Raw genomic sequence first — 20,181 nt, 5'->3', positions numbered from 1 at the left:
TTTAAATAGAGGAGAGCAAAATGTAACTTGCTATAAAATTCAGGGGAGCTTAAAGTTATTAACCCTTTTATATAGTGATCAATTTTGGATGTGTACCCTTCAGAAAAAATTCCTCCCATTTTCTAATCACTTGGCAGTTGATTATAAATTTAAAAACTCCCCTCCATCTCCTAATTACTTACAGGTTGATTACAAATTTACATTTACCCTCTTTCATATAATTTAAAAACATATTATAAGCAGGGATGTAAATGAGTCAAATCGTTCGTGAGCTATTCGAAGCTCGATTCGATAAAAATTCGTTTGAGCTCGTTTAATGAGGCTCGTTAAGATAAATAAACCAAGCTCAAGCTTCACAATATTCGACTCGTTAGCTCGTGAACATGTTCGTTAAGCTCATAAATCAATTTTTTAAATAAAAATAATAATAGTTTTGATATTGAATTTATATATTTTACACTCTACTTATGAAAAACATAGACAAATATATTAAATTTATTTATTAGAATAAAATTATAAATTTTAACAAAAATATTATAATTTTTTTTTAAATATATAATTTATTTTTTTAATGAATATTTAAATTTATAATTTATATTTATTAATCTCGTTTAGGCTCGATAAAAGCTCGAATAAGTTCGTGAGCCATGAATATATTCGTTAAATAAAGCTCGAGCTCAGCTCGATTATAAACGAGACAAACTCAAACATCAAAGAGTTCGGCTCGGCTCGGCTTGATTACATCCCTAATTATAAGAGATGTCTGATGTGAATGTAATCACTTTTTATTATAATAGATATTTTTTTTTTTATCTTTATGAGATGTTCAATTGATTAGAGGATGATAAATTTATCATAATAAAACATAGATCAATTTCTGACAAATATATACTCTTAGAGGAAAACTCCTCCTGTCTCCTAACCATTTAGTAGTCAATTATAAACTAACTTAATTTATTTTCCTTCACATAACTTGAGAATAAAATATAAAAAAAAGTTTAAAATGAATATAATCCTCACTTAATTCATTTAAGCAAGGATTGACCACATTCAACCCGACCAGTGGAGGACCACTTGCATGCATTGGATTGGTGTAGTTTGAATTCTCTGCTTCATCTCTGTCCCTATGTCTTCTTGTCAATCCGAGGTCATGACATCTTTAAGATGTGTACGATATCCTCATGATATAAAGAGATATTTCTGACCTCGCATTGGTGAGGATCCGCTCTTCTACCATATCTTACTCCGACCCAACAAAATAACTCCCTAACTTAGTGCGATAAATCCCTTCGATCGGTCAACTAGTGAAAATTAGAATGATGTTGACTGTGATTAGGAGGAAACCTGAGTAATGAATGAAACAGATACTAATGGATCCAATAGTATTACAGATAAACAAGGAGGTTAATAGTTCATGATTGATTCGATGATGTTTCTGTCTTTTGGCACCAGTGAATGCAGATATATCAAGGAAGATGATGATAAAGATCATAAAGTAGAAGCAAGATTTTACTAAAATTTCAAGCCAAGCACTGAGATGACATAACAAAGCCCTATTTTACTAGATAATCAGAGATCATCGGGCTTCGATTCACAATCATACATATCGAGATTGAAATCTTTACTTGTAGATATAGATCGCAAATTTTAGGGCAAGATTTGGCAAATCCCTAATTGATACTTACCCTAACAGATCTCATGAACGGCTCACCGCATCGCGGTGAAGGCCAGGGAGTCGGAGGGGGAACCGGACAGCCTCATACGAATCGTGGTCGTCGGGGCAGTTCAAGCCGCAGCCGCAGCGGGGGGAGATGTAGAAGTTGCTCATGGCGAAGTCGGCGGAGGCGATGCCGACGGAGAAGCGGAGGGAGTCAGTGAGGCGGCGGACCTCGATGATGTTGACCCAGAAAAGGAGGATCTTGACGCTGACGCCGTGGAGGTCGGAGAGGCGGCCGGGCGAGATGACGCCGGTGATGGTGGATTTGTAGCGGAGCTGGTAGGAGCCATCGAGGGAGAAACTGCAGGTGCCGTTGAGGTAGGCGGAGAAGGCTCCGGTGGGAGCATTGAGGTCATACCCGAGGGCGCCCTGGGGTAGAAGTCCCGGTGGTAAGTCGTACGATGCGAGGGCCTCATAGGCCGTCAGATTGTCATTGCCGCCGCCGCCGCCGCCGGCGGCGGCATCAGCGGCGGAGGAGGAATTGAACAGGAAGAAGAAGAAGACGACGACGACGGAAGTGGCTGATCGAGGGGCCATCGTCAACGGCGAGCAGATGCGATCGTTCGCCCCCATCGGCTCCTTGCTAAGAACGCACTCAATCCAAGGCCCTAAAGAAGGCGTGTCCGTGGTGTGGCCCCGACCCACGATATTCAATGTTCGTTAATACACTCGTAGGTCAATTCGTGGTTGAAGATAAATATCCTGCACTTGACGTCAGTGTGCAGTTTAATTTCTTTCTTTTTATATATATATATATATATATATATATATATATATATATATATATATATATATATATATATATATATATATATATATATATATACGTTACTCTGAATGGACCCTCTATGGAGCTTCCATGTCAACTTTTTTTTTCCGCGTCAGATTTTTATCCTAGCCCTAATTTCTAACGCGTACAAATCTTCCCCTCGCCTCCCTTCTCGCCTCCGCCACTCTCTACTTCGGGTTTTGCTCGCGGCCTTGCGTCGAGAGAACAGGAGACTCCGCCGCCCTCCGCTTCCCTCCCTCGCAAGTCCAGCTCGCGACCGACGTCGTCGCGACCTTGCGTCTCCCTTTATACTACAGTCTGACTCACCGCGTCCTCCTTCGTCGCGACGCACCCGCCGAAACGTACTCCTTCCTCTTTCGTCGAAGAGTCCTCCTTCCTCATTCCTCATTCGTTGCGACGCACTCGTCGCAACAAAAATCCACCGCCGCAATGAAAATCCTCGCTCTTCTTCTCGCTTTCGCCGTGAGCAGAACAGAAGACTCCGCCGCCCTCCGCTTCCCTGGCTTGCAAGTTCTGCTCATGATCGACGCCCCCGACGACCTCGTCTCGACTTATGGAACGGAGCTAGGGTTCCCGCCCCTCACTTGTCGCAGCCTTCCTCGTCCAGAAGCCGTCGGTGTATCTAGGGTTCCTGTCTCTCAACACGACAAATTTCACGGAGCTAGCGTTCCGCACGAATCGTTCCGCAGGCAAACTCCACGGAGCTAGGGTTCCCGTCCCTCACTTGCCGCAGCCTTCCTCGTCCAGAAGCCGTCGGTGTATCTAGGGTTACCGTCTCTCAGCACGACGAATTTCATTGCAGGTAAAACCTCATTTTTATAAATGTTATTGTTTCTGTTTTTTTTATGGTATCTGTTTGAAACTGTAGCAGCGTCCGCACCTAATTGATGTTCGGTCTTAGGACTTTGTTCATATTGACTCTTCAAATTTTTCCAATGATAGTATTTTGTTCAAGTAAGAGAATTTAATTGAACTTGCAGTTTTGATTTTATAATAAGTGCATGATCAATGTGATATCAATTAACAATATCAGTGTAGATGAATTTGTGATTTGTTATGTGACATCACTTAATTTTTTTTATTTGACACTATATCATCAAGTCAAAAAATCAATTGTATCATATTATACATTAAAATGATATATAATTATTGTGTTGTAATTTTGTGCTGCAAGGAGTGATTATGAATGACTAGCACATGAACTAAAGAAGATTATTTCATTTTCAAATAAGTCCTCTTTAACATAAACAAATAAGTCCTCTTTAACAAGGAGTAATTTTGTCCTCATTTTCAAATATGTTATCATGAAAATGTTTCACTTTTTTGTGAATTGAAGGAAATTTTAGGCTTGATGTGATGTATGACTTGCTTATTTCCATCATGGTGACAACCGTGGGTTTCCTAACCTGCTACTTGTTTTTGTTGACCGTAACATTTATTTTTTAGTTGGATAACATCAGTTGTCTGATTATTATATAGCATCTATTCATTATCATTTCTTAATCTTCATGATTGCATTCTTCAAAATGACATTGGTCCGTTATCATGAATCTATTACTGCTTCATGACACTTTTTCATTAATTTGTCTCACTATAAACATTGATATTTACTTATTACAAAATATGATGTCATAAAATTTAGGTATTTTAATACAAATTGTGGCTACTTTTAATGCAAATTGGTCAAATTTATCATAAAATTGTGTGATTTCCCATTACTTAAGCAAATTGTCATTGTTTAGCTTAATTTGGTCAAATTTTACTTTTTAGGTTGTGCTTGAATAACATCATCAAGTAACAGCAGCATCAACCATACCAAATATGAAACTGTGCAATGCAGGGACTGCAAGAATCCAGGAAAACTATATTATGGATGTAAGCATCATGGATGGTTAAAGTGGGTGAGATCTGATACTATACTAAATGAAGACACTAATGATATACATTTTAGGATGTTGCCAAGAGCGGAGTCAAGGGTGGGGAGTGAACACATTGCTTATCCTGATCATAATATGGGAAATTGGAATGTACCGCTTATGGTATGGATATTAGTGATAGTGAACTTAATTCTTTTGGCTATATATTTCTTTTATTTGTTGGTTGGCCTAGTTAAGTAGTACTAGTGTTGTAATGTGATAAAGAAATGTAATTATGGATGATGTTGACATTTGTTTTTTTTATTTATGGATGATGTTGACATTTGTTTGCCAAAATTTATGTCGTAAACATGTCTCTTGAACTTGTTCAGATTGAATGAAGCTTGTGATATTGATTCATGCACTTCAAATGTTGAAAACAAATTTTCTAAGGTAATAGATTCCAAGTCCTTAAAGATATAGAAGACATCTACTAGTGATGTCCATTTTGTATTCCTAGGGAATGCATTGAGTGCGTACCTTAGCGAATCTCGGTTACTTACCTTTTCTCCGAGATTTGAAAGTCTAGTGATGAGCTCCTTGATCCTCGAATGAAGGCGTGCAATCATTTCATTTTCTTCAAATCGCAGGTTGGTGAGCCGGTTGCGAAGTAAGTCCCGTCTCGCGAGCTTGGCTTTGGACGTCCCTTCGTGTAGCTCAAGGAACTTCTCCCAAAGCTCCTTTGATGAGTCATAGTTGTTGATCTGATTGACTTCTTGTGGTGGAAGGATGCTCAGCAGATGGAACTCTGCTTTGCCATCCATTGGTGTTTTTCTTTACCTTCCAGAGCTATAAAATCGAATTCCATTATTAGAAGTAAATCGAAATCAGTTTTAAAAAATATCTGCATTCGCTTTTTCTAGCAGCGAACTCTCTCTCGAACTTCGGCGGGTATATGCTTGGTCCTACCATCGTCTTTGCTTCGATCGGTAGTTAGTCCTCCTGAAGCGTCTTGACTCTGATACCACTTGTTGGTCCCTTGGTGGCCGGCTAAAAGGTGGGTTGAATAACCCTACACAATATAAAAACAAATACTCTTCTCGGACTTTTAAAAGAACACTTATATAAATTGAAATAAAGGAATCAGCTAAAAGAAGAGGCTCACAACTTTTACTTGGTTACAACCGGCGAGGTTGTTAATCCAAGGAAGTAAACACACTAACCATGTGCAGGTACAAAGGAGCCAAAGTACAACATCGCCCTCAAGGCATCGAGAGATGAACATGAGTCAGAATCTTCTCACGACGACGAGGAAATAATAATGATGGTAAGACGCTTTAACAAATTATTTAAATCAAGAAAATCTAACCATCCGTAGGGTAGAAAGAAAAGGACGATTAGATGCTACCACTGCAACGAAGAAGTGCACGTCAAAGACAACTGCCCCAAGTTAAGGAACAAGGATAAGGACAAAGGAAAGAAGCATGCCCAAACAAATAAGTTAAAAACACTAAAAGCGACGTGGGATGATACGTCGTCCGAATCAGAAGTCGAGGTTTTCTCCGGACTTGCATTAATGGCAAGTCATCAAGACGAGGACTATGATTCAAACTCATCCGAAATGAGCATCGAGGGCATCGATGAAGGGGTGGCTACATTGGAAGAAAGCAGCAATTCAGGGAGAGCCACGGATAACGAGATCGACAAGGTAAGTCAGGTACGATCTCTTCCTCCCGATAAATTATTTAAATTTTTTAAACTATTAACTAAAGATTGCTGTAAATTGGAAAAAAAAATTTGAAATTTGAAAATTATTCTAGCAAAATCTTGTCCTTTAGAAGAATTTTACAAAATAAAAGTAGAAAATGAAATTTTGCAAAAAGAAATAAATAACTTAAAAATTCATGCATGCTCATCTAATTCAAATTTTAGAAAATTCAATAATCTTGAAGTGCTTTCAACAAGATTTAGCGGCCACCTTCTAGCCTCCTCACTTGAGACTTCCTCTTGACTTGATGCTTCTTTGTCATCTTCAAAGGTCATAAATGTCATGTGTCGGGTGACATGGCGTAGCTCATCTTCATCCGATGAGTCAATGCTTGGTGTGTCTCATGTAACTTGGACCACCATAGCCTCCCTTTGCTTTTTCTCTTTATTCTTTTTCTCCTTTTCTTCTTTCTTTTTCAATTTCGGGCAATTTGGCTTTATGTGCCCTTTCTTATTGCATCCATAACAAATGACATTAGTGTTAAAACTTAAAGTTTGACTAGTTTTACCTTTTGAGGGTTGAAACATCTTCTTCACATCCTTCCTTGTGAATCTCTTAGTTCTTCTCATCATCTTCTTTACATAATGAGCCACTTCACTAGCCGACATTTCATCATCGCTATCCGATGATTCTTACTCAGATTCGGATGATGAAGATTCTTCCTTCTTTTCTTTCTTTTTCTTCTTTTCCTTCTTTTCTACAATAAGAGCTATGCTTTCTCTTTTGAAGACACGTTAGTTTGCTCATGAAGTTTAAATTCACAAAACACTTCTCAAGCAGTAGCTACTACATGTTGTATCAGCTATTCTAGAGTAGCTACTACAATGTGAAGTAGCTAATCTGCAGTAACTGCTATACGTTGTAGTAGCTACTCTTAAGAAGCTGCTACACGTTGTAACAACTTCTGACAACTAGCTACTACAACGTACTACAGTAACTGGTACAATATGTATCAGCTTCTAACTATTTATACATTAACTAATACAACGTGTAAAAGGTCATTTAATTGATCTAAATAAAAAACTGAGATTGATAGGATCTATTATTGCTTGAAAATGTAGAGTAATATTTTGTTAGCATAAACGAAGAAAAAGCTACTACAACATTGTAGCAGCTAACATTCCAAGTTAGCTACTACAAGGTGTAGCAGCTACTTCCACAGTGATAGCTACTACAACGTTGTAACAGCTATGATTCCACATAGCTATTACAATATTGTAGCATCTAATTGTCGATTTAGCTACTTCCACTCTGGAACGTAATTGCTACAATGTTATAGCAGCTATTTCCACTTGGAACGCAATTGCTACAACGTTGTAGCAGCTATCACTGTGGAAATAGCTGCTACAACGTTGTAGCATTTAACATTCCAAGTTAGCTGCTACAAGGTGTAGTAGTTAATTGTTGAAGTAGCTGCTACAACGTATAGCAGCAAAACAAAGACGTTGCAGCAGCAAAAAAATTTTTAAATTTTTTTCTATTAAGTTGATATAAAAAAAATATTTTTAGGAGTAATATCTGCTAAAAAATGTAACTGCTATAAAAGCATCTTATCAACATGCGTTTGTAATAGGCGTCGACCTTGCACATTGTAATATAAATTTTTCTTTCCTTTTAATATTCCTTTAGGATCATCGTCGAAAATTATAACTTATAATGAAATGAATTATTATTAGTTATGAAATATAGATGAAATTACAATTTAAAATTATAACTTATAATGAAATGAATTATCATTAGTTATGAAATATAGATGGAATTAATATTTGACGTTATCAAAATAAATAAACAAAAAATTGATATCATAATAACTAATATTTGCACTAAGATATATATATATAGTGAAAAAAAAATATACAGAGCTGAATAACAGTGAAAGGGAAAAATTTACAATCGAGAACAAAGAAAGAGAGACTTTTATATCGACTGCAGACCTTTGTATTCGATGCACAATTTGAGAAACTTCAGTCAGCGACGAAAGACGACGACAAAGAAAGAGATGAGAGGGAGTAAGAGAAGACAAGGGAAATTTTGAATTTAGAAAAATTCACTCGTCGATGCTTTGAATAAAAGGCGGAAAAAAAGAAAAAATAAATAAAATAATTTCTTTTAAGGAAATCGAACTGATAATACCTCATCTACCCGTCGCTCGCAGTCACGCACCTCTTCTACGCGTCGCTCATATTCACGCACGAAGCATCCTTTATATATATATATACGTTTTATATATATATATATATATATATATAACGATAAAATAAAACTTCATTAACAACTTTGGAAAGGATATTCACAAAACCATTTCGATCATGTTTATGTACACAGCACTAGTTATCTGCTTCCCTCTCCGCCGACCACAACAATCTGCTTCAGCGGCTGGGATACGTCGGCGACGCCGGCGTGCCCGACGAACTCCGCCGGTGTGAAGGATCTACCGTGGCAGATGCACTGGATCCTCACCGCAGACTCGGAGTTGTACCTGTACAAGAAGCCATTGACGGTCCTCCCGTCCGGTCCGTCGCCGGTCGCCGAGACTAATGGCAGTCGCCGCGACAGCGAAAGTTTGCAGGCAGTGGAAGAGGAAGGCTTATTGACGGAGGCCGTGCGCTCGAGTGACTTGGTGTTGGACACTCTGTGAGGCCCTGATACCAGCTTCTTTGCCGCATCTTCTTCAGGGATTGAACTGTTCCTCGAATCAACACTGCTAACGCACCCTCCTGAAACATTCAAAAAGAGGGGAAAATGATTCCGATTAAATTACTATTTCAATGAATGGTTCGTCGAATCAGAGAATTACAGCAATAGTTTGAGAGGTGTTTCTTTTTATGCACAATTTGTAGCAATTGATCGAAAGGGAGAAGCTTTGTACCTTGAAAAGATCCACTTCGGTGATTCGAGAGCGAAGACGCGCTGCTCCCGGTCGAATTGATCTTGGCTGGAGTCTTTCCAGTCACGAAGTCTCCGATCCCTTTTTCGCTATCTAAACCACCATGGCAAGGATTCGTAGCGGCCCTCACCTGAACAGGAGGACCACCGGAAGCCACCGGTCGAGGCATAATCTTATGGCCCAGGTTCTCTCCTCCGGCCACCGCCGCCGCTGGGAATGTCGATGCCCAGCAAGGCATCACGAAGGGCAACCCGAACGGAAAGCCGTTCGGCGTCGGCAAGTACTGCAAGTGGTGGTAAGGGTACACCACCGGAAGAGGATGCTTCCAGATAAATAGATCAGGATTAGGATTAGGATTAGGATTAGGGTTAGGGATTCGGGCAGCCCCATTTCTCCCATCTTTGGGGGGATCCCTTGACCGATCGCCGGATGAAAGCTCCTCTTCCTTCGCCGCCCGATCCCCCGCCCTAGATTGCTTCATCTGGAACTCCAGCGCCGCCCGATCCTCCTGTGTCGGCCTCTCCTTCACCGGCATCCGATCGCCGGCGCGATCGACTCTCGGAGCAGGGTTCTTCTTCTTCTTATTCTTCTTCTTCTTCTTCTCGACGCCCCCGCCGACGGAGAGTCTAAGTGTGAGATCGATTTCATCGCCGTCCTTCTCCGCTGCGATTGGCCTTCCCTTCGAGGGCAACGATTCCATCGCCTCTTCCGCTGCTGCTTCTTCAAAAAGGGATTTCGGAAAATTTCGTTTCGAGCCCCGGAGGGAAGAAAAACCATTTAAATAGACACGACCCTTCGACCAAAGAGCGTGCCACGTGTGCGTCGGACCATGATTCCTGGCGCTAATCTTTTTCATTACGCCACCTGCTCTGGGCCCCTCGCCAGCCGGACACCTCTTCTCATCTGCCTGCTACTCGGTTACAGCCACCGCGCAGGCTTTTCGGGCGCCGCAAACGCGTACGGTAGTACTTTATCGAGACGCTGTCGCATTGGTTTCGTGCTTGCTGTCCCGTCCGGGGCAGCGAATTAGATGACACAAGGCGTGTTGCCGTGAGTGACGCGTGACCCGGTCTCACGGAAACAACGATTCAGGAGGCGGCTCGACACGTGGATGACGGAGCCCGTGATAGGCGTAGCCGCATGGCTTGCCACGTGGGAACTAAAAGGCTGGGTCGCCATTGGAGTAGCTGGATTGCGCCACGTAAAGAGGCAGGAGAAGAGCTAGGCCAGGAAACGTGTTGGGACGTGAGTGTTTGCGTGGCAGGATTTGAGTGGTCAATTGAGACCTTACGACCGGGTTTGTACAAGTGTGTTGTCGCTAATCAATATTATATACTTAACAATAAAATTTATTATCTAAAAATAAAATAAAATAATCCAAACGAATAAAAAACCAAACTATAACAAGTCAAATCAAAATTTAAACTATAAAGTAAATAAATCACACTCAAACATAAACTACAAACTTCATTATAATAAACTCAAGCTACAATTAAATTTACTATAATTACAAAACAAACTGACATCAATCTAAAAATTCAAACCTAAGTTCAAAAATTTAAGGGAGACTTTAAATTAATTATTACCTCAAAAATATGAATCTTACCCAATTAAAGTAATTAGGGCTAGAAAAATTAAGATTAATTTAACTTAGCAAATAATATTAAAAAGATTTGAGATGATAATAGGTTAAGGAAGTTATATCTATACATATCTAAAAAGAATCATATGTGTTCGACCCAGTACATTTAACTTAGTAAAATTAACTGAAGTTATTTCTTACTAATCTAAATAGGTTAAACTAAAGTTTTGTATTAAGTTCTTTAGACATGATTAGTTAAAAAATCTTGGAATACATGATTACTTTAATGATATCCAGATCATTCACCACAGTCTAGAAATTTATTCAAAAAATATTTACTTGATGGACCTAAAGTTAAATTTGAATCTAACACAATTTAAGCAAATATCTAAAAATTAACTTAACTCTTCTCACAAAATGATAAGATATCTTTATCCAAAAACTTAGATCGGATGAAATGATTAATAGAATTCAAATTTAACTTAAATCTAACTTAATTAAATATTAAATTCTGATTCAAATTTAATCTAATTCAAATTAAAAATTTGAATTAAACTTGAAATTAAAACTAAAACTTTAAACTTTAAATTAAAATTACACTTTAAATTAAAATTTTAAATTAAATTAAAATTTTAATAAATTTAAATTAAACTTAAAATTTTAAATTCAAATTAAACTTAAAACTAAAATTTAAATTAAAACTCAAAATAACTGAACTACAGCCTAGGTCAAAATCCACTCGAGGCGTCTCAATAAGTATTGAAGGCGCCTTCCATTAAAGCGACAAAAATCCCGCCAAAACACTTGAAGGTGTCTTCACCGACTTTGAAGGCGCCCTCCATAATACATTAAAGGCGTCTTCCATCAAGTTAAAGGCGCCTCCAATCTCGGTTTTGACAGCTGATCCTGTCCGAAAGCGGGCGAGTGGAAAGCTGGGATGTGGTGACTTCGCTGACCGGATGTGGAATCTAGTTCGTTCTACAAAACAAATGACAACAGTGGCAAACCAGGGAAGGGGTCCCGACGTTGGCCCTCCGACGCTCAAGTCAATCACCGAAATATGAAGAAGAAGTGAAATAGTACATTTATGCGCCAACCGAAAATCACACGTACCTCTGCTGGTGATGGACCCCTCCTTTATATAGAGCCCTGATAGGCGACATACACGCTCCGATCCTCATGGGCACTGATTCGGTGGTAAGGACGGGGGACTCTCGTTGGCTGGAGGTCAATGACACGTGGAGGTCAATGGTCAAGAGGGTCAGCCCCAAGGTCGTGCCGAGTGGACTGGCGGGCCGACCAAGCATCCGGCCGACCGAACATTCGGCCAGAGGTCTCCCAGGCCGGGCGAAAGTCAACCCGACCAGGGGTCGGGTTTCCGATGCTCAAAGTAAAAGAGTCTCTGGGCCGAGCGGACAGGCCGCTCGGCCGAGACATAGGACAATAAGGCACAATCTCATCCGAGCACAAGAGCAGGGCTTCCCCGCCCGGTCCGAGGTATGCACACTCTCGGAGGCCATGAGCGCCGAGCGACCGGTCCGCTCGGCCCGGGAACAAGCAAGAGGCGCGAAGGGACCGTTGGTAACATCCTCCTCGAGACACCTGCCGCCGACAAATAGCATGGTCGGCGGCCAGAGCGGGCAGAGTATCGTACGGTGGAAGTTTCCACCGTCACGTCAGGGATATGCTCGAACGATTGTGGAATGACGTTAGGTATGCTTTTCTGACACAACCATACTAAGGTATGTTTGGGGAAGCATGCATGCATCGAGAAGCGTGCCCGCGCCTCCCCGGGGTCCTATATAAGAACTCAGACTTCGACGAAGGTATGCGATTATCATCACTGTAGCCACAGTAGCGTTACTTCGCTCCTCTTCTTCTTCACCGCCTGACTTGAGCGTCGGAGGGTCGTTGCCGGGAAACCCCTCCCGGCTCGGCTTCTTTGCAAATTCTCCGGAGGTCTACACCATCATCAGAGGATAGCGGAGAGTGCCACGTCCCCAGCGTCCATCGACTCAGCGCTCGGACATGATCACATGCCCTTCTTCATTGTAGTGGTAGCATCTTACTTTTCTTTTTCTTCTTGTACCCTGCACTTGATTAAATTTCTTAGTTTTAAATAACTTTTTAAATTTTTCTTACCATCAGTGTTGTCTCATCGTCATTGAGAGAAGATTCAGAATCTTGTTCGTCCATTTTTGTCTTTAAAGCAATGTTGTGCTTTGGCTCCTTTAGATTTTCACATCTTGTTTCATGGACTTCAAATGTTGAAAATAATTCTTCTAAAGTACTTGATTCTAAATCCTTAGATATATAATAAACATCTACTAATAATGCCTATTCGGTAGTCCAAGGAAATACATTAAGTGCGTACCTTAGTTAATCTCGGTTGTTTACCTTTTCTCCGAGATTCATGAGTTCGATGATGAGTTCCTTTATTCTTGAGTGAAGATGTCCAATAGTTTCTCTTTCTTCTAATTTGATGTTGCTGATCTGGTTCCTGAGCACATCTTGTCTTGTAAGTTTTGCCTCTGAGGTCCCTTCGTGTAGTTCCAGGAATTTCTCCCAAAGCTCCTTTGTTGACTTGTAGGCTCCAATTCGATTGACTTCTTGTGGCGGTAAGATACTTAGCAGATGAAACTCTGTTTTACCATTTGCCACAAAGTCAACCTACTCCTTCGTCCATTGGTATTCTTCTTTATCCTCAGGTGCTACAAAACCAAATTTCATTATTAAAAGCAAATTGAAATCTGTTTTAAAGAATACCTCCATCTTTTTCTTCCAGCTCGCGAATTCCTCCTAGAAATTTGATGGGTAGATGCTCGGTCTGGCCACCTCGTGTGCTTCATTTGACGGTTAGTCCTCCTAAAGCTGTTGAGTTTTGATACCACTTGTTGGTCCCTATGGTGACCGACTAGCGAGGGTGAATAGCCTACACAACAATAATACCTTTCTCGAACTTTTTTAGCTTTAATAAATCTAACACTTACATAAAAAAAATATGAGCCTAATTAAAGAAAGGAAGAGGCACAATGGGATTTACTTGGTTACAACCGGGGAGGTTGTTAATCCAAGGAAGTTGAAAGCATACTAAACTCTCATTCAGGCGAAGAAGCCTCTTTACAACAATTAACGCACTAGATCAGAAAGTTAAATGAAAGAGAAATGATTACAAGTGTTCTATCTAAGCTACACAACAGAATGTGCCACGTCAAGTTCCGGATAAAAACCTGGTTTAGGCGCCCGGAAGGGTTTCGAGCGCCTAAACCAAAGTTAACCTCATGTTAACTTGTTTGGTCTGGGTTCTAGCTCCGGCTTCACTTGCTTAGGTCCGGGTCTTCCGCTCCGGCTTCGGCTCCGCTTGGGTGATCTTAGCTATCTAGAATAGGGCTCACCCGAACCCAACTTCCAACCTTCGAGCAAACTTCCACTCCGGATTCTCGTCCCTTGGAAACATTGTGCGCCTCCTTCTCATCTGTCCGCGTACTCTTTTGTAGCACCTCGTACGTTGGACGCACCGAGCCCATCGACTCTTTTCGTTGTCGTTCTTCTCGTTAGCTGCATCTTTCGCTCGACTTTCTGTGTTTCTAAGTTCCTACACACTTAAACCCAGGGGTTAAATACCAACAAGATGTAAGTACTCCCGTGGTGGTTTTGATGTGATCAACCAAGTCAAGTTAGATCCTATTGGTATTTAACCCCTGTGTCTAAGTGTGTAGGAACTTAGGAGCACAGGAAGTCAAACGAAAGACGCAGCTAGCGAGAAGGATGACATGGGAAAGAGTCGGCAGGTTTGGTGTGTCTGAGGGACGAGATGCTGCGGAAGAGTACGCAGGCGGATGAGAAGGAGGCGCGCAGTATTTCCGAGGGATGAGAAGTCGAACCAGAAGATTGCTCGAAGACCAGAAAATGGGTTCAAGTGAGCCCTATTCCCGATGACTGAAATCACCCAAGCAAGTGACGTCGGAGCTAAAGTGGAAGACCCGGACCCAAGCGAGTAGAGCCGGAGCAAGAACTTGAACCAAACAATTAGCATAATGTTAACTTAGGTCTGGGCGCCTGGATTGAGTCCAGCCGCTCGGACGGTTTGGCCGCTCAGACTTAGTCCAGGCACCCGGACCAAGAATTTTATCCAGATGGCATCAAATGTGATCCATTATGACAGGGATAAAGTTTTATCCCCTTGGAGGCACTTAGAACCCTTCTAAGTGTAGGATCGAAAAGAATTTAGATATCTCAACAATTGCATGATATTGTCCACTTTGGGCCTAAGCCCTCATGGTTTTTCTCTTGGACTCTCCCCAAAAGGCCTCATGCCAATGAAGATATCTTTTCTCTTATAAACCCATGATCTTTCCCATGTGTTTCCAATATGGGACTATGTTTGCAACCTTGCAACTCCAACAACCCCCCCTCAAACAAAGGACCATAGGCTTCCCATATCCGATCCTCGACCCACCAGGTCTTCCTGCCCCTCAGTCCACCCGACCTACTAGGACTTCCTTGCCTAGTCGTAACTAGGACTTCCTGCCTGGTGTCTGGTCCTCTTGATCCGAACATAGGAGCCCCCACTTTCTTTGTTCGAGGTCAATATTGTACCCACATGGCTCAATCAGACCATAGCTCTTGTGCACAGTCGGCGGTTAAACCTTCTGGCAGTCCGGGCTCTGATATCAATTGTATGATCGAAAAGAATTTAGATATCTCCACAATTGCATGATATTGTCCACTTTGGGCCTAAGCCCTCATGATTTTTCTCTTGGGTTCTCCCCAAAAGGCCTCATGCCAATGGAGATATCTTTTCTCTTATAAACCCATAATCTTTCCCATGTGTTTCCAATATGGGACTATGTTTGTAACCTTGCAACCCCAACACTAAGTGTCTCGACCAAGACTATTAATACAACCTTGGTCCAAATTGTTCAGTAGAACACTTGTAAATACTTCTAGTTTGTTCTACTACTTATTTATTAGCCATCAGCTTTGTAAGAGAATTCTCCGTCTAAAGGGGACTTTAATAGTGAGCTTCAACTTGCTTGGATTAACAACCTCCCCAGTTATAACCAAGAAAACTTCGTTGTGCCTCTTCTTTCTATTTTCTTATTTAATTTATCTAAGTGTTGATTTAATTAAGCTATAATGTTCGAAGAAGGTTCATGTTATTTTCGCAGGACTATTCACCCCCCCCCTTTAGCCGGTCGCCAAGGGTCCTACAATTGATATCAGAGTAAGGTTCACTTCAGGAGGACTAATCGCCGATCAAAGCATACGATGGACCTAGAGAACTCCGATTGTGCCCATTTCAGTTCTTGTAGATTTTTGATATTACAAGGAATTTAAATATATTATCCATTGTTTATTTTAAATTTTTGAAGTTGTTAAAATATAATAAGAAAAATCAGTAAAAATCTCATATGTTGGGTCTGATATGATTCATATCAGGCCCAACGTAGGCCTGATATGAAATCATATCAGACCCAATGTTTGAGAATTTTTGTTGATTCTTTCTTATTATATTTTAACACCTTCTCAAAGTCAAAATAAATAATAAATAGCATATTTGAACTCCTTGCAACATCAAAAATCTACAGAAAATAAATGGGCGCAATCAGAGCTCTCTAAGTCTATCAGTGGATTTTGAGCTCCGATTGCGCTTATTTCAGTTTTTGTAGATTTCTGATGTTGCAAGGAGTTTAAATATGCTATCCATTGTTTATTTTGACATCTATAAGGTGTTAAAATGTAATAAAAATCAGCAAAAAAAACCTCCATGTTAGGCCCACACATGAGGAGTTTTGTCAATTCATCATTATTATAATTTTATACCTCTGTAGAAGCTGAAATAAATAATGGATCAATTTCTGGGGTTACAAAGAGTTCAAATATGCTATTTATTGATTATTTTAACTTCTCCAAATGTATTAAAATGTTATCAAAAAATCACGGCGTGGGTCTGATATGATTTGTATATCAGACCTATGTTATGCATGCACGTATGAAAAAAAAAGAAGAAAGGAGAGGACAAATAAGATTAGTTACATGCATAGGAGAGAGGAATAGAAGAGAGAGTGAGAAACAACATAGAAAAGTAAAAAAATCAGATTTGTCAGAAGAATAAAATGGGAAATTCACTTAAAAATGTGCGCTCTTTAGTAAATATCAAAGTAGCGTGCACTTTTTGATAAATTCAGAAAGCTACAAGCGCCCTTTGGTAAATTATCGATTTTTAAATGGCCGAATGATCGCTAGTGCATATAGGATCGAAAAGAATTTAGATATCTCCACAAGGTATGATATTGTCCACTTTGGAACTAAACCCTCATGATTTTGCTCTTGGGTTCTACCTAAAATGTCTCATGCCAATGGAGATATCTTTTCTCTTACAAACTCATGATCTTTCCCATGTGTTTTCAATGTGGGACTATGTTTGCAACATTGTAACCCCAATAATCCCCCCCCTTAAACAAAGGATCACAGGTTTCCCACGTTTGATCCTCGACCCACCAGGTTTTCCTGTCCCTCGGTCCACTCGACCTACTAGGACTTCCTTGCCTAGTCGTAACTAGGACTTCCTGTCTGGTGTCTGGTCCTTTTGATCTAAACATAGAAGCCCCCACTTTCTTTGTTCGAGGTCAATATTGTACCCACATGGCTCAATCAGACCATAACTCTTGTGCATAGTTGGCAGTTAAACCTTCTGGCAGTCCGGACTCTGATACCAATTGTAGGATCAAAAGAGTTAGAGGGGGAGATAAATAGCGCTCATGGTTTTCACGTTCGTTTTAAAACAATCGAGTAATACGCAGCGGAAAAATAAAAATAATACTAACACCAAGGTTTTTACTTGGTTCGGAGCTTGTGGCGACTTCTACTCCAAGGCCCACACTCATTGAGTATTTACTTTGCGCAATCACTATCAATTCGAAATATTACAACTTTAATTACAGTTAATTAAATGCAGTAAAATATAACAATGACTAAGATCAGTAAACTTGGAGCTCTTGGTCATCGGAGTCGAGTTACAGCTTTGTCGGATTGTTCTTTGAAGAACACACGGAAGAAGGATCACAAGTTTTGAGTTTTAAAACTTTTTAAGCAATAATTATGATCATTTGAAAATAATTTACTTTGATTAAGGAAATTGAAATTAATTATACTTTTAAAATTATGATTTGCAAATAATTATGATTTAATTATAATTTAAAAGTAATTAACATTGTAAAAGTAATCATGATTTGAAAGTAATTATAATTTAAGTAAGATGATTTTTAAATTAATTATAATTTGAAAGTAATTATAATTTAAGTAAGATGATTTTGAAATTAATTATGAATTTTAATTGAGTTAGCTTTAATTTAATTAATTTAGGTTTGGTTAACTATTTTAAACCTATGTCCATCTCACCTTTTTCTAGATTTTCAATCAGGGAACCTTAATAGTTTTGTAAGATAGTTAATTTAATCTTCAATTTAAATTTCATTCTAAAGATTGATTTACAATTGAGTTAGACTAAGGTTTTACAGTTAGTCAATTAAATCTTTATTTCAATGATTGACTTCTAAGTTGTGGCGAGGCACTAGGCCTTCTCAGGTATGAGATCATCCACCACTTCTAGACAAAACCTCTCAAGAAAATTGAATATTTAATTTTCTTTTGAAACTCCTAAGTCTAATTAGTCAAGTATAGATCAAGTCTAAGTCCTTATCTAACCATTTTAGATTATATAATTAATAATCATGATTGGTATTTATCAATTTAACATATACATGGTCATGGTAATTTGCATAGATTAACCAAGTCAAGTAATTTATTAGTTAAGTTGACAAGTTTAAGTTAACTTTTAAGTTGAGTTTTAATTTGATTTAGTTTAGATCTAAGTTAATTGAATTTAAGGTTAGATTTAAGTTACTTTAGTTTAGGTTAGACTTAATTTAAGTTTAGATTTAGATTTAATTTAAGTTTGTTTTATAATTATAGGGTACTTGAATATAGCTTGGTTTGTAGGATTTAAGTTTTATCTTAGACTTGTAACCTAAGTCTAGATTTTGTGGGTTAGTTAAATTATTAATAATCTTTTCTAACTTATCTATTTTATCTTTTAAAATATTACTTTGTTTCTCTAATTTTCTAAAAGTTAATTTCTTATGTTCATTAAATAATTTTGAGTTATTCTTATTTAAATTTGAATCAAATTTATTCATTGTATTATTAGCATGCATATCTAATTTTCTAGAGAAATCTATGCTAGAGTAAGCAGAATTAGTTATGGAGCAAACATGCGTTGCAAAAATTAAACTTTCATATAATGTAAATTTACTTACCTTGATTTCTCCGACTAGATTCTTAGGTCTTCTTTCTGAATATTTACCTTTGTAGTGATCCATTTGTTTGCACTTGGAGCATTCAATGTGCTTCTTCCCTTTCCGGATCGATTTCTCCTTCTCCTCCGGTTGTGTCAGTCGAATCTTACGAGTAGGACACATGTTTCTATAGTGTCCTCTCTCCCTACACTTAAAACAAATTATGTGAAATTTATAATTTGAATATACAATTTTACCTTTTGGATCCATGATAGGATTCTCCCCCTTGACTGTTGTTGTCTCGAATTCAAACTCAGATTCATCTATCTCTTCCTTGGCCATCAGTGCTATCAAATCGAGTTGATCTGATTCTTCTAAGTCTGGTTCGAAGGTTGACTCTGGAGATTCATACTCAGATTCGAACTCAAATTCGACTTGGTCTTCTGGCTTTGAAGGAATCTCATGAAGCTTGATCAACTTCTCCTAAAGATCCTTAGCATTATTGAACTTTCCAACTCAATCAAGTACTAAATTTGTTAGTCCACATAGGAGAGTACATATTGCTTTTGCATTTGCCTTGATTTTTCTTCTTATTTGTGCATCCCACTTGTCACAGGCGATGGGCACACCTTCTTCGGTGGGGAGTATAAATCCGATCTGGACTATGGTACATATCTACACTTGGGTCTTCAGTTGGTGCTCCATCTAGTTTTTCTAGTATCCGAAATTCTAGTTGGACAAGAGTGGTAGACGTGTGGTACTGAACCCATCTTGGTAGGCCATTAAAAAAGAATCTCGCAAATAAAATAGACAATAACAAATGTTCCAAGACTTGGTCTTGGATTACTAGTGCAGGAGAAAAATAAAAATAGCAATTTATAAAAAAAATAAAACATTAATAAAATATTAATAATTTTTTTTGAAAATGTGATATTTCGCTAATACGACCAATGGTGAAAAGATGAAAATGATTTTTTTAAAAATAATTTTGGAGGGAAAAAATTGAAAGACGTAAGGTTTTATTTTTAACAAAAACGGATGAAAAAGTAATAAATAAGAATGCTCGAACGGTAGTTGTACCGATTCAGAGCGACCCCACTCTGATACCAATTGTAGGATCGAAAAGAATTTATATATCTTCATAATGGTATGATATTGTCCACTTTGAGTCTAAGCCCTCATGGTTTTGCGCCTGAGCTCTACCCAAAAAGTCCCAATGGAGATATCTTTTCTCTTATAAACTCATGATCTTTCTCATGTGTTTTTAATATGAGACTATAT

General features: G+C 39.0%; 2 protein-coding genes across 2 annotated transcripts; both read right to left on the bottom strand.

The window, feature by feature from the left end:
• Nucleotides 1-1,491: 1,491 nt before the first annotated feature.
• On the bottom strand, nt 1,492-2,341 carry LOC122055747. Its single transcript, XM_042617339.1, has one exon. The coding sequence runs from the start codon at nt 2,288-2,290 to the stop codon at nt 1,697-1,699; it is 594 nt and encodes a 197-aa protein (XP_042473273.1). The 5' UTR covers nt 2,291-2,341; the 3' UTR covers nt 1,492-1,696.
• Nucleotides 2,342-8,378: 6,037 nt separating this feature from the next.
• Nucleotides 8,379-9,799, bottom strand: LOC122055746. Its single transcript, XM_042617338.1, has 2 exons — nt 9,001-9,799; nt 8,379-8,848 (listed from the first exon to the last, which is right to left on the bottom strand). The coding sequence occupies exons 1-2, from the start codon at nt 9,716-9,718 to the stop codon at nt 8,463-8,465; spliced, it is 1,104 nt and encodes a 367-aa protein (XP_042473272.1). The 5' UTR covers nt 9,719-9,799; the 3' UTR covers nt 8,379-8,462.
• Between the last annotated feature and the right edge of the window lie 10,382 nt (nt 9,800-20,181).

The sequence above is a fragment of the Zingiber officinale genome, chromosome 3B (genome assembly GCF_018446385.1).
Source record: "Zingiber officinale cultivar Zhangliang chromosome 3B, Zo_v1.1, whole genome shotgun sequence".
NCBI classification, from domain to species: domain Eukaryota; kingdom Viridiplantae; phylum Streptophyta; class Magnoliopsida; order Zingiberales; family Zingiberaceae; genus Zingiber; species Zingiber officinale.
This window is presented reverse-complemented; position numbering and strand designations above follow the sequence as displayed.

Excerpts from the sequence above, each read along its gene's own strand:
- LOC122055747 (XM_042617339.1), bottom strand. The coding sequence starts at position 2,290 with ATGGGGGCGAACGATCGCATCTGCTCGCCGTTGACGATGGCCCCTCGA.
- LOC122055746 (XM_042617338.1), bottom strand. The coding sequence starts at position 9,718 with ATGGAATCGTTGCCCTCGAAGGGAAGGCCAATCGCAGCGGAGAAGGAC. Across the intron at positions 8,849-9,000 it reads CCGAAGTGGATCTTTTCAAG|GAGGGTGCGTTAGCAGTGTT; the intron begins GTACAAAGCTTC and ends TGAATGTTTCAG.